The following is a 17,256-nucleotide window of genomic DNA, read 5'->3' as shown; positions in this document are numbered from 1 at the left end:
CTGACGCTACAGGGTCTAATAAGCCCAGTATCTGACCCACATAAAGAAGACCGCAAAATGCTGTAGTGTCGGTGAGGAAATGCCAAATGCCAAAACCTTTTGTGAAAGACAACCCAAGGAAAACGGAGCCGCATATAGGCCAATACACGGCAAAGGAAGCCTCTAGTAATGCAGCAATCCCACAACAAATGGCAAATATCCTCTTCTGCTGTCACAAACTGCTGATGTGTCAAAGCCTAAAGAATGGAGCCAACTTGTAAATGCTGGCCGAGGGGACTAAACCCTAAGAAGTACAAGTAACAGAAGAAGTCCTACCAACTTATGGGGACCCTGTCCGATGGGGCCCCAAGTGACATAAAGGATTAAAATAAAGCAGGACCCGCACACACGCAAAAACTGATGACGTGGCAAGTTGTACCGATTTTCGCGTTTTGCGCTGGCTGATGACGTGGCAACTATACGGATTTCCGTGATTTACGCTGGCAGCTTTTTGGCTTTGCTTTTGGACCAGATGCTTTTGAGTTTGAAGGCTTTTTACTGTAAATTGCTTTGGGGCCTAGGGCCTTTAAATATGAGGTTAGGGCTCATTCTCTGGCATGCTTCCTGGAGAAGGTGCAGAGTTTGGAGTACCAGCTTGTACTGTGTTGATGCAATATAAAGAAATACCCAAAGGGGCGCCAATGTTTGGGGCCAATACTCTCTGGGGTGGAATTCTGCCACTCTGTGTCGCGTGTCGTCTCTTTCTCAGTTCTGTTTTTATTGAAGTGCTAAAAGTCCGTTCAGTCTGTTCTTTTCTATTGGCACGTGGTGCCTGTCTTGTGACATCTGCAGTTGAGCAACAACCGCAAGAAGAAGGGCGAATATGATGCGCCCTAAGAAAAGTGCCGACTAGAAGCACTCCAAGCAAACAGCCCCAAAGAAACAGTCGCTCCTTCAAAGGCAAATGACTTTTCCACAAGGCAGAGAGAAGCTTTCTCCACCAGAGATCCGATTTGTGCATGTGCCAAAGGGCATTCCAATGATTAGCAAGCCATGATTGTGGTAGAAGAAGAGCATAAATTTGACTTGTAGAAATATCTCGAAAAGGCATTTCCCAAAGTTCCCAATCAGACATGCGATCACCATTATGTAAAGGTGAAACAGGCAAAAAGTCAAGCAGCATGCTTTGAAGCTCTCTCTAAAACTGACGGTAATGCATGCCCAATTCAAAACGGCGAGCGGCGAAGGGAAACTCAAAAGTATATCCGGCCTCATCAACCACATCCTCAACCACACGAATGCCACGACCAGAGAGAAAGTAAGCTTGACGAGGGGAGCGGTCAACCAAAGTAAGAGAGAATGCCCGGCTCTAATGGAGACTTTCCAAACGAATCGAATCACCTTCCCGCCGAGGATTCCATGAAAGATGAATCGTAACCAAAGGACATCCAGGAATGGGTCCTTCCATCTTGCCAAAAACCACCTCCCAGATAGATGGTTGCCAATGGCCAAAAGAGGGAGTAACAACATGCTGACCGAGGTATGCAAACATCAGTGTCCAAGTCTGAAATTGTTGCGCAAGTGTAGGCAACAACATAGCTTTCCTACCAAGAACATGCCTGTGCAAATCCAAGATATTAAGGCCACTAAGACGTTTAGGAGTGGAAAGCTTCTCCATCGACATCAAGCGCAAGCCTTTCTTTTGATTATGGGTCCGCCACAAGTGGGGCATAATGTCCGACATAAGACAATCAAGACAACGACGAGGCCAATGCATTAGCGGCAAAAAGAATTGAACATATGCCAACAGGATACTCTGAACAATTCGCAGACCAACATGTAAAGGCCAAGTGGACAGCTTCCAGTAATGCAATTTGACATTCAAACGTTGCATAGCGCAATCCACTTTCTGAGAGTGAGTGACATTCCATCTAATTGGATAACCCAAATGCCTAGTGATCACATTTGGAGAAACAATCTCACCTGGCCACAATAGACTATGCCAATCACAAGAACGAAAAGGCATAAGCTTCGATTCACAAAATATGACTCTAAGTCCAGCCGCAATGCCAAAAAGTTCCAAAGCTTCCATAATCGCTTCGACATCCGCCTGCTAATTACGAGGCATAAAAAAACGAATCATCGGCGTAAGCCTGACCAACGAAGGTACGACCCGAGGGTAACCGCAGACCATGAAGACCCTCAACAGAGGTCAAGTGATCAAGATAAGTCAACAACGGGTGAGTGGCAATAGCATACAACAGAGCACTAAGGGGGCAACCCTGCTTGACCGACCAACCAAGAGGCCAAGATTCTGTTAATTCACCTTCCAAGATCCTCGAAGACGTGCTGCATGCATACAAAAAATAAACCACATTGGCGAATTTCGGACCAAACCCTAGGCACCTCATCGTGGCAGCAATGAAGTCCCATTGTACAATGTCAAAGGCCTTTTCGATATCAACTTGCATAACCAACACATCCTACTGAGTGTACTTGGCATACTCCATGCCAATCAAATCCTGTTTCTCCCATGCTGCATTTATCATGAAAAGTAGTGGTTGTTCAAGAGCCTCCCAGAGGAGAGGAAAAATTCCACAGTAAGCCCATCCCAACCGGGAGACCGCCAACGGCCCAAAGCAAACAACGCACTATGGATTTCTGAGGCAATGGAGGGATCCTCGAGGCAACATGCATCTTGAGGGGATATGATCGGACTAACAAAGGAAAGCATCAATTGATGTTGCATGGCAAGCAATCGCAGGTGCCTGAGAAGGAGCAGTAAACACCTATCGACAATGCAAAACCATGGCATCGTCAAGTTCTTGCTTTGAAGAAGTCCAAATGCCTGAGGAAAGCATAACCCGCTTGATTGCTTGTGACACTCTTGTATGATGCAAATGCTTAAAGAATTGCTTTGAAGCAACCTTTATCCATGAAAGCCTGTTGACGGGCACGCATCTGCCATTTAGCAAGTTTTCGCTTGTCATTATGCTGAATACACACACGAGCTTCACACAACTCTAACATCTCAGAGTTAGACAAAGGTCGAAAATCAGCCAACACCTGCAGCCATTGACAAAGCTTGCTTCACATCCTTGACATCCCCTCGAGTGCACTGCATGTAATGCGTGCCATAGTCACAAATAATACTTTGCACCCTCATAACAAATCGATGCCAGGTAGCATTAAGATCAAGATGCATGTGAGCAAGCAGAGGGGGAATAACCTCAGAAATCATGTCACGAAAAACCTCATGAGTGAGATAAGCATTGTTTATATGTAGCAGACGTTTCCTAGGAAGAGGCCGATCAGAAAGAGACTACGCAAAACTCACATTCAACAAAATAGGGTAATGATCCGATAACTGTAAGGCGTGATTGATGCTGACCTCACATACAAAATCCTCATATTGTTGCAAATTAAGCAAATACCATCCATCCAACCGCGCTCGATAAGAAGAGTGGGCAACATGCTGAAAAGTAAAACCAGAGGCATTTGCATATAAATGCCGCCATATATCAATCATTTGAGTAGAAGCAAAGAGATTATCCCATTCTTGCCTTTCCACAAACAAAATATGTGAATTACCAGTGGTACTATCATCCATCCCAGGGGTATTATTAAAATCACCGCAAAAAAATGCATTCGAAGTCCATGAGCGAGAAAAGATGTCTCGCCATAGAGTAGCCCTTTGCCCAGATGATGTATGCGCATAAATACCTCCGAATTCATATACTTGACCGTTCAACAGGCATTGAACCACCATCCAGCGGCCGTGCGGATCATTATACAAGAGAGCTGGTTGAAGCTCATGTCGAACCACCATCAATAAACCTGAATAATCTTGCAAACCAGCATATGCAATCCAATAACCTGCAAAATAAGAACACTAACCAGCAAAGTCATGGTGATTGTGTTCTTGCAAAACAACTATACCTGCCCTACATGTATGTACATAGTGCCACGTTAGTCGCCATTTATCAAGGTTACATAACCCACGCACATTGTATGAAATGCATTTAATGCGACTGTGCATCAGAAACCATATATACAACGGCAAGAAACATAGGGATTAAGTCTAGTTGCCCATATGGACATCTCCATCCACCACCTCTATGAGGGAAAGGTGAGGCACCACCCATGAGCCAACATCACTTGTCCCAACATTTTTGCCTTTCGCTGCATTTACATTCCCAACATCAGCAGACTGCAGATTTTTGTTTTTCCCTTCATCTGCATTGGGAGTCACATGCACAGTAGGGACTCCATTCAATTTAGCTTCACCAACAGGTTTGTCTATAGGGGCAGGGGTAGAGGAAGGAACAACCGAAATGGCTGCAAAACTGGTTCATGACATTCAGATTGCAGGTGACCGAATCTACCACATCGAAAACACCCATTTGAGTTTAAAAGTACGCTTGCCCACCCATGGATCCTTGAATCCACCATAATTCCATCCGGCGTATGCTTGTCCGTATCCCAAAGAATGCAAAACCGATTGGTGTTCGCATCCAATTTTGGAGGGCAAATCACCTTGCCAACCTGAGCAGCCAACAACGGAAGAAAATGCCTCCACGTGCGAAGGAAATCAACAATTTCCATCCACACAGGACATTTATGATGAATAAGGCTTTGATAGTCCTTCGTAAGTGCCCAGGGCAGAACATGAGTCATCTTCGTGCCAAAAAAGAGGGGAAACATCTCCAGCAGAAGGTTTACACCCTCAGTATCTGCCAATAAAACCTCATAGAAACCCCAAGCACCAAAATAAACGCCTCGAACAGCGTGGCGTTTGAGAAGGAAATCAACCCACTGTCCGACATCCTGCACAATGGACATTTTGACTTGGAAAAACAAGATGACTGCATTCATGGCATATTGTGCTACCGCATCCATAAGGTACTATACTAGAATTCGCACCTCAAGGGCAGGTGCCTGACCATTCCAAGCTTTTCGGGCCTCTTCGAAGTCTCCATACAAACAACTTTTGATTTTAGAAGCACTCTCCGAAACACTCTCCATGGCTTTACGACGCTTGAAAACACACGGGAACTCTGACATGCATCAACCGGACCACTGTCGAAACCCAAAGCAAAAGATTTTGTTTGTATTTTGTCTTATTTATCTATTTACAAAGAACTCAGAGATATGTACATCTCCCACAAAACCCATACATCTGCAAATTGCCTAGATTACTGTAAAATTGTCTCTAGCTAAAGATAGCCTGGCGTTGTTGATGCAACAGGTCATACAGAGGTGTGACAGCAGTGAACAGGCTCTGGGCAGCGAGGGCAGAACACGTGAACTGAAGACCTGACAAGCTGTACAGAATTGTGCAGGACACTGACTGTCGAGGCAGGGCCTGAACACACTGTTCGTGCAGAATTGACGGGAGCCAAGGACGCTCAGGGCAATCCAACGCAGGAGCAAAACTACGCACAGCAGGTGGCGCAGAGCAGACCAGAGATCCCGCGCAGAACAGCAGAGGCAATGCAGCACTGCAGAGCACGCGCAGGGCTGCAGGGAGCCTTTTGGAGGAGTCGCGCAGGACTTTAGGGAACTTGCTGGAAGGATCGCGTAGGGCAAAACGCTCTCTCTCACACACTCTCTCACACACCACACACACACACACTTTTTTTTTGTAATGTTAGATTGAATTACCAATGGGAAACCTCAAGTCGAGGAAAACCCATGAAAAATACTACAAAGAGGAAATCACAAACAATCAAAGTAGAGCTCGAAATGGCTAGCGAGAAGCTCGTCCAAGTCCTAGGCAACTTGGAGGGACTGTCGGAGAGATGTCTTGAAGAAGGAAACATACTCCACTTGAATCTGTTGAAACATGAGGGAATTACGTGCTCTCCACACCGCCTAGAACACCCAGAATCTGATCCAACCAAAAAAGTATGCATACGGCCAATTGGGAGAACCCCAACGATGCATCTCCACATAAACAATCGCTCCTTCAGAGGCAACTTTGCATGCCACACTTTCATGACTTTACTCCGCCACCATGAAACACTTTTGTTCGTATTCCATACCTTATTACAGAGTTCGTGGATCCAGGAGGATGACTGCAAATGACACACTTTCCGTGCAGAAATCGAATAGAAGAAAGAACCAGCATAGCACCAATCACAAATTCGATTTTCCATAACCTGTTGTGGAACAGGAGATATTGAGCCAACCAAATTTTCAATGGTGTCCCACATGCGCCTATAGTGCATCCCAAGCCCAAAGATAAGAGCAGCCTGTCTGAACGAGAACACCTGTCCATCAACATCCGTCACATCAATTATCCTGTCAATACCTTTCTGGGAGAGAAAATAAGCCTGTTTAGGAGAGAGTTGAACAAGAGTTTGATCAAAAACTCCGCTCCAATGTAAACTTTCTAATCGAAGCGAGTTTCCAAAGACATTATATCTACCAGGTATTGTGGCTTCAAACTTACCAAAAACCACATCCCAATACGATGGCTGCCAATGGCCAAAAGCTGGTGTAGAAACCGCATGAGAGCACAGAAACGCAAACATTTGCGTCCAAGGCTGTTGTTGCTCAACCAACACCAACAACAAAGTGGCCTTTCTTGCTGTTACATGAGAACACAAATGCAGAATATTTAGACCACCAACAATGCTTTGGAGTACATAACTTATCCATTGCGAGCAAAGGCAGACCCTTTTTCTGAGAGGAAGTTGACCAGAAGTGCTCTAGTATAGTAGACATCAAGGCCCGAAGATGACGAGGTGGCCAATGCAACATAGGTAGGAAAAATTGCATGTATGCCACCAAAATGGATTGTACTATTCTAAGTCTTACATATAACGGCCAAGTAGATAATTTCCAATAGTGCAATTTAGACCTCAATTTGTTCTCAACCCAGTCCAATAATTTTGCATTGTTAACCGACCAAGCCAATGGATATCCAAGATGTCTCACAATTTGATCAGGTTTCACTATGTCACCTGGCCATAATACCGAGTGCCAATCCATTTGATGCAACGGTAACAATTTAGATTTACAGAAATTCACTTGCAGACCTGCAACCAACCCATAAAGATGCAATGCTTCCATGATACATTTAACATCTTCAGGTCTATTTCTAAGCCAAAACATGGAGTGATCCGCATACGCTTGCGCTATAAAATGATCACGAGACGGCAGTTCCAATCCATGTAAATGTCCAGATACGGTTAAAAAATCCAAATACAACAACAGAGGGTGTGTAGCAATAGTGTACAACATAGCACTTAAAAGGCACCTTTGCCTAACCGATCTACCGAGATCCCATACCCGAGTCAGCTCACCATCAAGAATTCCAACAGATTGACTATTCTCATAAAGAAAATAGACCACCCGACACATTCTGGAACCAAAGCCCAGAGCTGTCATGATCTGAGCAATGAAGTCCCAATGAACAGTGTCAAATGCTTTCTCTATATTGACCTGCATACTAAGTACATCCTGTCCAGTATATTTTGCATACTCAATTCCAGCGAAAGCATTAGCAATATTATCCATAATTTGTCGACGAGGGATGAATCCATATTGAGCCGGATGTATGCCTGAGAACAAATGATCATTAATACGAGCAACAATCATTTTTTACAACAATTTGTAAACGACCGGCATAAGCGTGATGGGACGCCAATGTGAGAAGTATTCACATAATGTTTGCTTAGGCAACAATTTCACCTATCCTTCTTTCCACGACTACGGCAAAGATTGCGTAGTCCATGCATGATTGATCATGAAAAGTAGAGGTTGCTTAAGGGGCTCCCAAAAGCAAAGGAAAAATTCAACGGTAAGACCATCCCATCTAGGAGATTTCCAACGACCAAGATGCAACAAGCTGTCATGCAGCTCAGCCTCAATAAAACTAGCCTCAAGGGTAACTGCATCATTCATTGTCAATATAGGATGCATATATGACAGCAGTAGCTGTCTGGCTCGCAAAACCTCACTCGAGGGAGCATCAGGCTTCGCAAAAACCCGTTGAAAATGATCCACCGTAAATTCTGTCACTTGACTTTTGTTGGCCGTCCATTGCCCACTATCGACCTTAACCCTTTTGACAGATACAGATTGCCTCGAATGATGCAAATGCTTAAAGAACTGCTTGGATGAACAGAGTTTATCCATAAAAGCATATTGTCTTGATCTAACCTTCCATTTATCAAGTTTCCTCCTGTTATTATGCAACAAAGAGGCTTTAGCTGCACATAGTTCCTCTTGTTCCGATTGAGTAAGCCGTCTAGTGTCTGCAAGACTTTCTAAGGCTTGACTAGTCACCTTATCTTCCTGCACTTTGTCTCTCAAATGGTGCATGTACCACAAACCATAATCCTTTACGACTACTTGGATCCGCATGACAAAACGATACCAAGCCACATCCACATCAATAAACATTTGAGAGATAAGTGGAGGAATCACCTCTTCAATCAATTTTTGGAATGCCTTGTGCGAAAGATATGCATTATTAATATGCAGCAACCGCTTACTGGGAAGCGGGGAATCTGCATCCAATGCCTCAAGATGGATCAAGAGCCAAAGAGGAAAATGATCCGATAAAGTAAAGGAGCGATCAATCCTCATATCACACACAAACGAATCATATTGCGGAGAGCCCAGTACATACCACCGATCCAATCGCGCTCTATATCCTGAGCAAGCATTACGAGCAAAAGTATAGCCCCGCTCTGAAGAACGAGTACTAACCCACAGATCCAGAACACCTGTCTCACTGACCATAACATCCCAGGAAGAACGTTCAAAATTCAACATATGCGAGTGGCCAGTTGTATTGTCCGTGTCTGCCGGCGCATTATTAAAATCCCCGCATCAGAAAGCATGCGAACGCCAGGGGTATATGATCAAATCTTGCCAAAGATGAGATCTTTGTGCCGAGGAAGTATAAGCTTAGATACTAGGAAATTCCAGAATGTTGCCTTGCACAAGACATTGAACAACCATCCAACACCCCGCCGAATAATTATGGGCCAAAACCGGTTGCAATTCATGATGCACCATCATTAAAACACCCGAAAAAGTGCCAATACCAGCATAAGAAATCCAAAATCCCGCATAATACGATGATTGACCAACGAAGTCGCGCTGATTATGCTCTTGGAATACCACTATATTTGCCTTATTTGTATGTACATAATGCCAAATTAGCTTCCACTTATTGTGGTTGCACAATCCGCGCACATTATACGTAAAACATCTAATTTGGAGAATGCATCTGTACAATATTTACAAAAGAGCCACGAGGCACCATTATCAAGTAGAATTGCCCATAGCACATCCGCCTCCATACTAACAGTCAACAAAGCGGGTTCCATATGCGTTCCTTGCTCGGGATTTTGATGCATCGTCAACGACGCAGATGTCGACCCAAGCAGAGCATCTTTGTATGAGTGGACCACTCTATCCCACGCCTTAACTAGCGACTTATGATCATGAGATGCAGATGCAGAAGTTCCACCACCTCTCCCATCCAAAGCAGGTACATAATTTCTTGAGACAGGCAAAACACGAGGTTTTGCAGTCTTCTTGGGAGTTTGCCAACCATCAGTAGAATCTGCCATTTTGGCTTTACCTTTGGTATCAGTCTTTGCAGGCTGCGGATTAGCCAAGCTCTTAACTGAGTCTTTACCCTGTTTGGTCTGCATGCTTCCATTAGAATCCCCCATCTTTGGCCTCACAGACGAAGAGGAGGGAGAAGCAGCATGAGTTCCAACCGTAGGAACAACAGATGGTGGCAATTTAAACAAAAGACTCTTGGCATTCAGACACACACACACACACCTCTCTCACATACACACACCCCAACACCCACACACGCAAAGGATCTCTCTCTCTCTCTCTCTCTCTCTCTCTCTCTCTCTCTCTCTCTCTCTCTCTCTCTCTCTCTCTCTCTCTCACACACACACACACACACACACACACACACTTTTTTTTTTTGTAAATCTGATTTGATTTATTTACAAATGGGAAACCTCAAAGTGAGGAAAACCCATCAAAAAATAGATACAAAGAAAATTACACAGAAGCGTTCCACAATGTAAAGGCGGCTAGAAGCAAACATAGGAAAGCTGCAAGATATTGGGGGATATGTCCCCAACATCAAGGGCAAAATGTAAGGATTGCCTAAGCGATTTCTTGAAGAAAGGAAAAAGATCCGTTTCTTGCTGATGGAACATGCTAAGATTGCGTTGGCGCCACAAAGACCAGAAGGACCAGAATCTGACCCAAGTGAAGAAAGCCTCAAAACATTGAAGGGAAGTTGAGAGGATGCCAAAAGCCCAAAACCGTTTGTGGAAAGTCTCCGAGGGAAATCCAAGGCGCATACATGATGAGATGCGGGCAAGGAAAGTCCTTGGGAAGCGACAATCCCAAAGCAGGTGCATGATAGTCTCTTCAGTAGCTGAACATCTCACACAAGAAGAAGATCTGATGCGACGCGCAGCAAGGAGAGTTCCAACAGGGAGAACTCCCAACAAGCAGCGCCAAAGAAATAGACGTTCCTTCAGAGGCAAATGGCTCTTCCAAATCGCAGCAAGAGCCTTTCTCCACCATCGATCAAATTTATGCAACGACCATTACGCATTGCAATGATCAGCCAGCCATGAATGACGTGGGAGAGGGGCATAAATGTTGCTACCAGAAATGGCATCAAAAGAGGTTTCCCACAAAGTCCAATCCGTCATACAACTACCATTGGCCAAGGGCGGAACAGGCAAGAAAACAGCCAGCATGAGCTGAAGCTCTTTCCAAATCTGACGATAATGCGCACCCAAACTAAAGCGTTCAGCCGCTTGGGAGAAAGAAAGCATAATCCCAGACGTGTCAACCACATCGTCCACCGTACATATGCCCTGACAAGAAAGGAAGTATGCTTGACGTGGCGAGCGATCAACAAGAGTAAGTGAGAATGCCCTACTCCAGTGAATGCTTTCCAAGCGTATTGAATTCCCATCTGGATGTTGTCTGTCATGCCATGAAAGATGAGCTGTAACAACTTTCCAAGCAATGAGTAAACTCGAGGTGACCGAGCAACCAGGAATACAACCATCCATCTTGCCAAATACAATCTCCCAAAGGGAGGTCCGCCAGTGACCAAAGGCGGGTGTGACAACATGCTGACAAAGTGAGGAAACCATGACTATCCATGGCTGAGATTGCTGAGCAAGAGTAGGTAACAACATGGCCTTCCTTGCTATAACATGGCGGCGAAGATCCAAAATATTAAGCCCCCCAAAACGCTTCGGACTGCAGAGCTTCTCCATAGATAACAAACGAAGGCCTTTCTTTCGGGAATCGGTACGCCAGAAATGAGATAGAATATCAGACATAATCGACTGGAGACGAGGACGAGGCCAATGTAATAATGGCAAATAGAACTGAACATATGCCATGATTATGCTCTGAACAATACGGAACCGAACATGTAACGGCCAAGTGGACAGTTTCCAATAATGCAATTTGACCTGTAGTCTTTGCATAACCCAATCCACTTGCTGGGTATTGGTTGCATTCAACCCAATAGGATACCCAAGTGTCTGACAATTACGTGAGAATTAATTATCTCCCCAGGCCACAAGAGATGATGCCAATCACTTGCATTAAGAGGCAGGAGTTTGGATTTTCTGAAATTGACCTTAAGGCCTGCGGCAAGCCCAAATGTATTCAAAGCTTGCATAATCTCCCGCATGTCATCCTAATTATTTCGAGGCATGAATATGGAGTCATCAGCATAAGCCTGTCCAATAAAATCATTCCCAGTGGGCAATTGCAATCCGTGAAGACGGCCAAGGGAAACCAAGTGATTCAAATACATCAACAAGGGGTGGGTGGCAATGGCATACAATAAAGCACTGAGGGGGCAACCCTGCCTGACAGAGCATCCAAGTGGCCAAGGATCGATCAGCTCACCATCAAGAAGGCCAGACGACGTACTGCGAGCATACATGAGAAATACAACATTTGCTATTTTAGGACCGAATCCAAGGACTTGCATTGTGTCAGCAATGAAATCCCACTGTACCATATCAAAGGCTTTTTCAATGTCCACTTGCATCACGAGAACATCTTGTTGGGTGTATTTGGCATATTCCATTCCAATCAAGACATTAGCCAAATTATCCATTATCTGGCGACGAGGGATAAAGCCATACTAAGCAGGATGGATACCCGCCAAAAGAGGCTCTTTAATGCGATGCACAATCATCATAGCCAATATTTTGTAAATGACCGGCATGAGAGTAATTGGCCGCCAATGAGAGAAATGCTTGCAGAGCTCCTGTTTGGGCAATAATTTCAGCAAGCCTTCTTTCCAAGACAATGGCAAATTCTGCTTACTCCACGCCGCATAGAGCAAAGGCTCTTTCAAGGACTCCCAGAAAGAGATGCACAGTGAGCCCATCCCAACCAAGGGAACGCCAACGGCCAAGAGCAATCAATGCTGAATGCAATTCATTTTTAGTAAAATCCACCTCCATTGCTTGCGCATCATGAGGCGAGAGAATTGCATGCACCGTAGATAACAGAAGTCGACGGGCACGATGAGCTTCAGTCGAAGCTGGAGGAGGAACAGCAAATACATTTCGAAAATACGACGTCATGGCATCAGCAAGCTCACGTTTAGAGGTTGTCCAAGAGCCCGTTTGGAGCGTTACTCTCTTAATGGCATGAGAGGCCCTTGAATGATGGAGGTGCTGAAAAAACTGTTTCGAAGCACATCCCTACACACACACACACACACACACACACACACACACACACACACACCACCACCACACACACACACTCACACACACTGACACACACCCGTATGCACATGTACAGACAGGGAACACCATCTCTGGTTTCTTCCGAGCGTCTGATGCAGCTCTCTCCCTCTCTCGAAGTCACAACACACGCACACACACACACACTCTAATTGAAAACTTCCAAATGAGGAAAAACCCTCAAAGAAGATAATCTACAGAGTAGAATCCTGCAATCAAACCATGAAGAAGAGTGTCCAGGCAGTGAGCAACTAAAAGCAGTAAATATTGAAAAACTAAGTCTAGGGTCTTAAAGATGTCTTGAATGGAGATTGAGAAGTGTAACCACGGTCGAAGAGACATCCGAGAGAAGTGAAAACAATCTCCCAGAGGTTGAAGGAACAAGATCATTCATAAAACTCCAAATATACCACAAAGCCCAATAACGAACCCAAGTGAAGCAGCTCAATGCATCCATGGAAGGGTAAGATAGCAAACCAAACAGCCAGAAACACTTGCCAAAGTGGAGAGAAGTTAATCTGAAACAATGGCAATTGGAAATGGACCAAAATCAAGGGTCAAGCAAAAGGAGCGTAAGTCTCCCTTCACATGTCAACAACATGGACATCGTGCGTTTAAAATTTTGTGTTTTGCAAGTACAACATCAATTGGAAGAGGAGACTGTACGATAGCGCTCACTGCTTCTCCCGCTACCCCTGCACTTTAGCTTCCCGTTGCCCTGCACTTGCCTCCCCCCTCGCCATCACTCTCCCCTCCCTTCCCCCTTGCGTTGCGCGCTAAGCCGGCAGCACGCTGTCCCAGGACTCATGCTTTGCCACAGAGGGACTCCAACGAAGTCCCTTCGACCGACCCCGCAGAGCCTACCATTCGACTTGCTCGTCACCAGCAGAGCAAGCGAGCCTTGTAGCAGAGGTGGAGCGCCTCTAGGCAACCTTCGTCATTTGCAAGATCATCGGCACCAACCTAGCAAAGGGGAGGTGCGTGATCTCCACCAGGCCGGCTATTATCAGATAGAGTTTGCGATATGCGAGATGGCGTCCAAGGTCATTGCAATGAGCCCCTTGGCCATCTGAGCAATCAGAGCACATTTTCGACAGCAGCGCCATGGCTTTGACCCGACTACTGATGCTCTTGTCGAGGAGGTAGACCTACCCATCTCAGTCTGCTTCCTCGGCCTAAGGAGAGAGTACCTCCCTTTACTTTCCAAGATAGGCTCCGAGATTGGGACTATCTTGGAGACACCTCGCGCGATCGCTTCTATCGCTGCCAAGGCAGCAGGCATACCTACAGTACGCATTCTTGTTCGAGACACCCACACCCTCCCGAAGGTCGTTTTACTGCCTCGGGTGAGTAAAGGTTGGCTCCGTCAAAGTGTGGAGCACTCGGGCCTCGCGAATCAGTCCTTCATTTGTCGATAGATGGGCCATCTTGCGAAGGCCTGTCCACGGAGGAGGCCTTGTCGACCCACGGCATAGACCCAAACCCAGCCTCCTAAGGCTGGCCACGTCCAGCAGGCAGAGACACAAGGAGCTCAGGCAAGTTCTTCTCCAATACTAGTGCCCAGGCGAAGGAGGACTGACAGCAGGTCCGTGGTAGACGTCGCCAGGGACCACGTCAGTTCGACGTCCTTAGTGGTCGACCTACACCAGGCTAGTAGCAGTGGGTTCCCATAGAGAACCGTTTCGACCCCTTACAACAGGACGAGCCCACGGATATCCCTTCCACCTCAGCTTCACCTCTGACAGCCCGTCCTCCTCTTGCACCGCCCCTACCCCCCGGCCTCCATCACCTCCACCTCTCCGCATCCCCCCCGTTATCATCCCCTCCCCTACCCTCCCATTCCACCCTCTTGCGCCCTTGCTCCGTCATCCACTCCCTCTCCTGCTTCACAGGCAGCTCAAGGGAGAGGACCTTAATCAACAACTAGGAGGTCTCTTCGTAACGCTTTTGCTACGAGCCGCCTGAAGCAATCTTTCGGGCCCTGCGCTCCATTTTGAGTTGGCTTCCACCAACAGGATGATAGTGATTCAAGGGGGTCGACCTGCACTCCAGCTTGCCACAGAGCTCAACCCCCAGGAGTGGTGCAGTGATAGAGAGTGTTGTTGGGAGCTCACACTTTGGTTATCTGGCGGGCCTGCTGCTTCTGCATCTTTGAGGCTCGCCCTATCCCACCGGCAGAGATTGTTCGTGACGTTTGGCTGGAGCTGATTCATACACTCAGGGGTCAGTTTGCCAACCCCATGCAGGGGCACTCAGGGCCCTTCTTCACCATGGTTCAGGGTGTGACTAAATGGCACTGCATCTTGTGATCTAGCCCTCATTGTACATACTTTGTTTCCTCACTAGGAGAGTCGCCCCTTGTTTCTGATGTAGCCCTCTTTAGTAGAGGTGGTTTGTAGCCCTATGGGCAGTTTTATTAACTAATGGATCTTTTTATCGCAAAAAAACACACACCAGCTGGAAGCACTTCTAGAGGGCATTGCCATACAAACAAACATTCCTTCTAAGGAAGAAAGGTTTTTTATATGCATGTACGACATTTGCAGTGTGCACCACCAAGCATCATCACACATATGTGATTGTAACTTCACATATATGTGCCAATGAAAATATTTCTTGAGCATTCAAAGGAAGAATCGGTAGAAAGTGTCGAAGCCAATCACAAATTTGATACCAAAAAGAGCCATAATGATTACTCAAACCAAAACAATGTCAAGCAAAACAAAACGAAATAAATTGCCCATTGTCATCCACAAAATAATCCAGTACATCCACCCTTTTCCATGCCAATAAATAAGCTTCATTTAATGTAGTTGCAAAAGCCATGCTCCAATGTAAAATTTCCAAACAAAAAGAATATGAGCCAAATCAGCTCTCGGATGCCGAGCTAAGTGACAACTGAGTTTTTCTGAGTCACAAGTTCACAACTGTGCATCTTGGAGGTAGATGTTGTGGTTTTTTGCTTCTTACTGCGACTTGACACTTGCAGTCGCCTCTAACATGCCCAGTCTGGTGGCAATCAAAGCAATGGTACTTCTTCAAGTCTTCTTTGAAGGAGAGTTGACGGTCTTTAAGTCGTTACTCACTTGTTCAGAACAGGCAGGCTTGGGCCTGCCAACCAAAGTGTTGTCATAGTTCTTGAAGAACTTGTAGATGCTTCAATTGACATGATTCCACAACACCTCATTTTGGTAATCTGTTTATAGTCCAAACAGATAAGGTGTGTGATTTAAAAGGGATAAGAGAACCTTGATTTCCTGCAAGTAATGTCTAGAATCATTTTGCCCATTTCAAACGTGAATAACTTCTTCAAGAACTTGATCCTATCGACTTGCACAAATCATGCCCGAAGATCATCTGAAATTTCATCCAAGTTGCTGCCTTGGGATGCAACCCAGCCCACTTTTGGGTGTGGTTCAGCATCACTATGAAACATTTCACCTCTAAAACGGGGTGTTTAATCCTAAAACGTTTCAAGGGGACATACTAGAACATCTAGCTGAAGCATCTATGTATACACAACCCCACACAAACGGGGCCAATGGATGACATTCGGCAATGCTGGTGTACTGCGATGCTCAACTCAGCCTACAAGATTCTTGCAGAGGCTCTAACTTTGAGGATCCCACAGAACACCAAAGAAGATACTTAGCTGCAATATTTTATAATATGTAGCTCATCATGGAGAGAAATCTCTTTGAGATAATTTCTTTTTCTTTTTATATCCTTCCATGGCATCCTTAAAGTGGAATGTACTCACATTGACGTATTTGAACCGTTCAATAGATTGACTTTGTCCTCAACAGGACACGAATACAAGTTTATGTCAGGAGAAAGTCCCCCCTGCTCGCCATCACGCCCCCCTGCTCACCATCCCCCCCCCCAACACCTGTTCACTCCGTCTCCTTGCTCCCTACCCGCTGCCGCTGCCCTGCTTGTGACACCTCCAGACTCAGCAGGATGTAAACACATTGTGGTTCACTTCTTTGCTGACACGCAAAGCCCGCCATGTTATGTACACATACATGAGGACTTATGGACAGAGGATGTTGCTTTGCGCACGGCTCGTTCTACTTGGGCTTGGGCTAGACACTCTTTGCAGTCACGCCTATCTCGGGGACGCTCGGATGCGGATTACTCCCCATCCAAGCCTGCCTCGAAGATAGCACGGTTAGTTGCTGCTGCAGCATCAATGTTCTCTCGCTCCCCGTGAGGATCGTCTCATGGAACGTGTAGGGATTAGGTGGGTCCCAGGTTCAGTGTCAGAGGGGCCGACTACGTTAGGAGCTTTAGCGATACCTTGTGGAAAGAGAGATTGACCTTCTTATGCTACAGGAGCATCATCTGTGTGAGAGCCGCATTAGACGTTTTGGACAGCTTTTGCGTGGACGATATGAGACTTTTTGGTCAGCTGTATTTGGACCTGGAGGCATCCAGGGTGGGGTATATATGACTATTGCAGATTCTTTGCAGCAGGCCATTG

General features: G+C 45.8%; 1 protein-coding gene across 3 annotated transcripts in view; it reads right to left on the bottom strand.

The window, feature by feature from the left end:
- LOC147440517 (NADP-dependent malic enzyme 1-like) overlaps positions 1-17,256 on the bottom strand; it is a 96,695-nt gene that overhangs the window by 11,695 nt on the left and 67,744 nt on the right. The window contains exon 18 of one of the 3 annotated variants that reach the window (XM_086530233.1): positions 15,534-15,969. The exons of the other annotated variants lie outside the window; for them this stretch is intronic. Within the exon in view, the coding sequence (XP_086386359.1) occupies positions 15,932-15,969 (38 nt within the window). The 3' untranslated portion in view covers positions 15,534-15,931. Of the gene's footprint in view, positions 1-15,533; positions 15,970-17,256 lie in introns of those variants that run through there. 3 annotated transcript variants of the gene reach the window in all.

Source organism: Adiantum capillus-veneris, chromosome 15 (assembly GCF_014529385.1).
Source record: "Adiantum capillus-veneris isolate H3 chromosome 15, ASM1452938v2, whole genome shotgun sequence".
Lineage (NCBI taxonomy): Eukaryota > Viridiplantae > Streptophyta > Polypodiopsida > Polypodiales > Pteridaceae > Adiantum > Adiantum capillus-veneris.
Note: the sequence above shows the minus strand (reverse complement) of the source record. Positions and strands in the feature narration are given on the sequence as shown.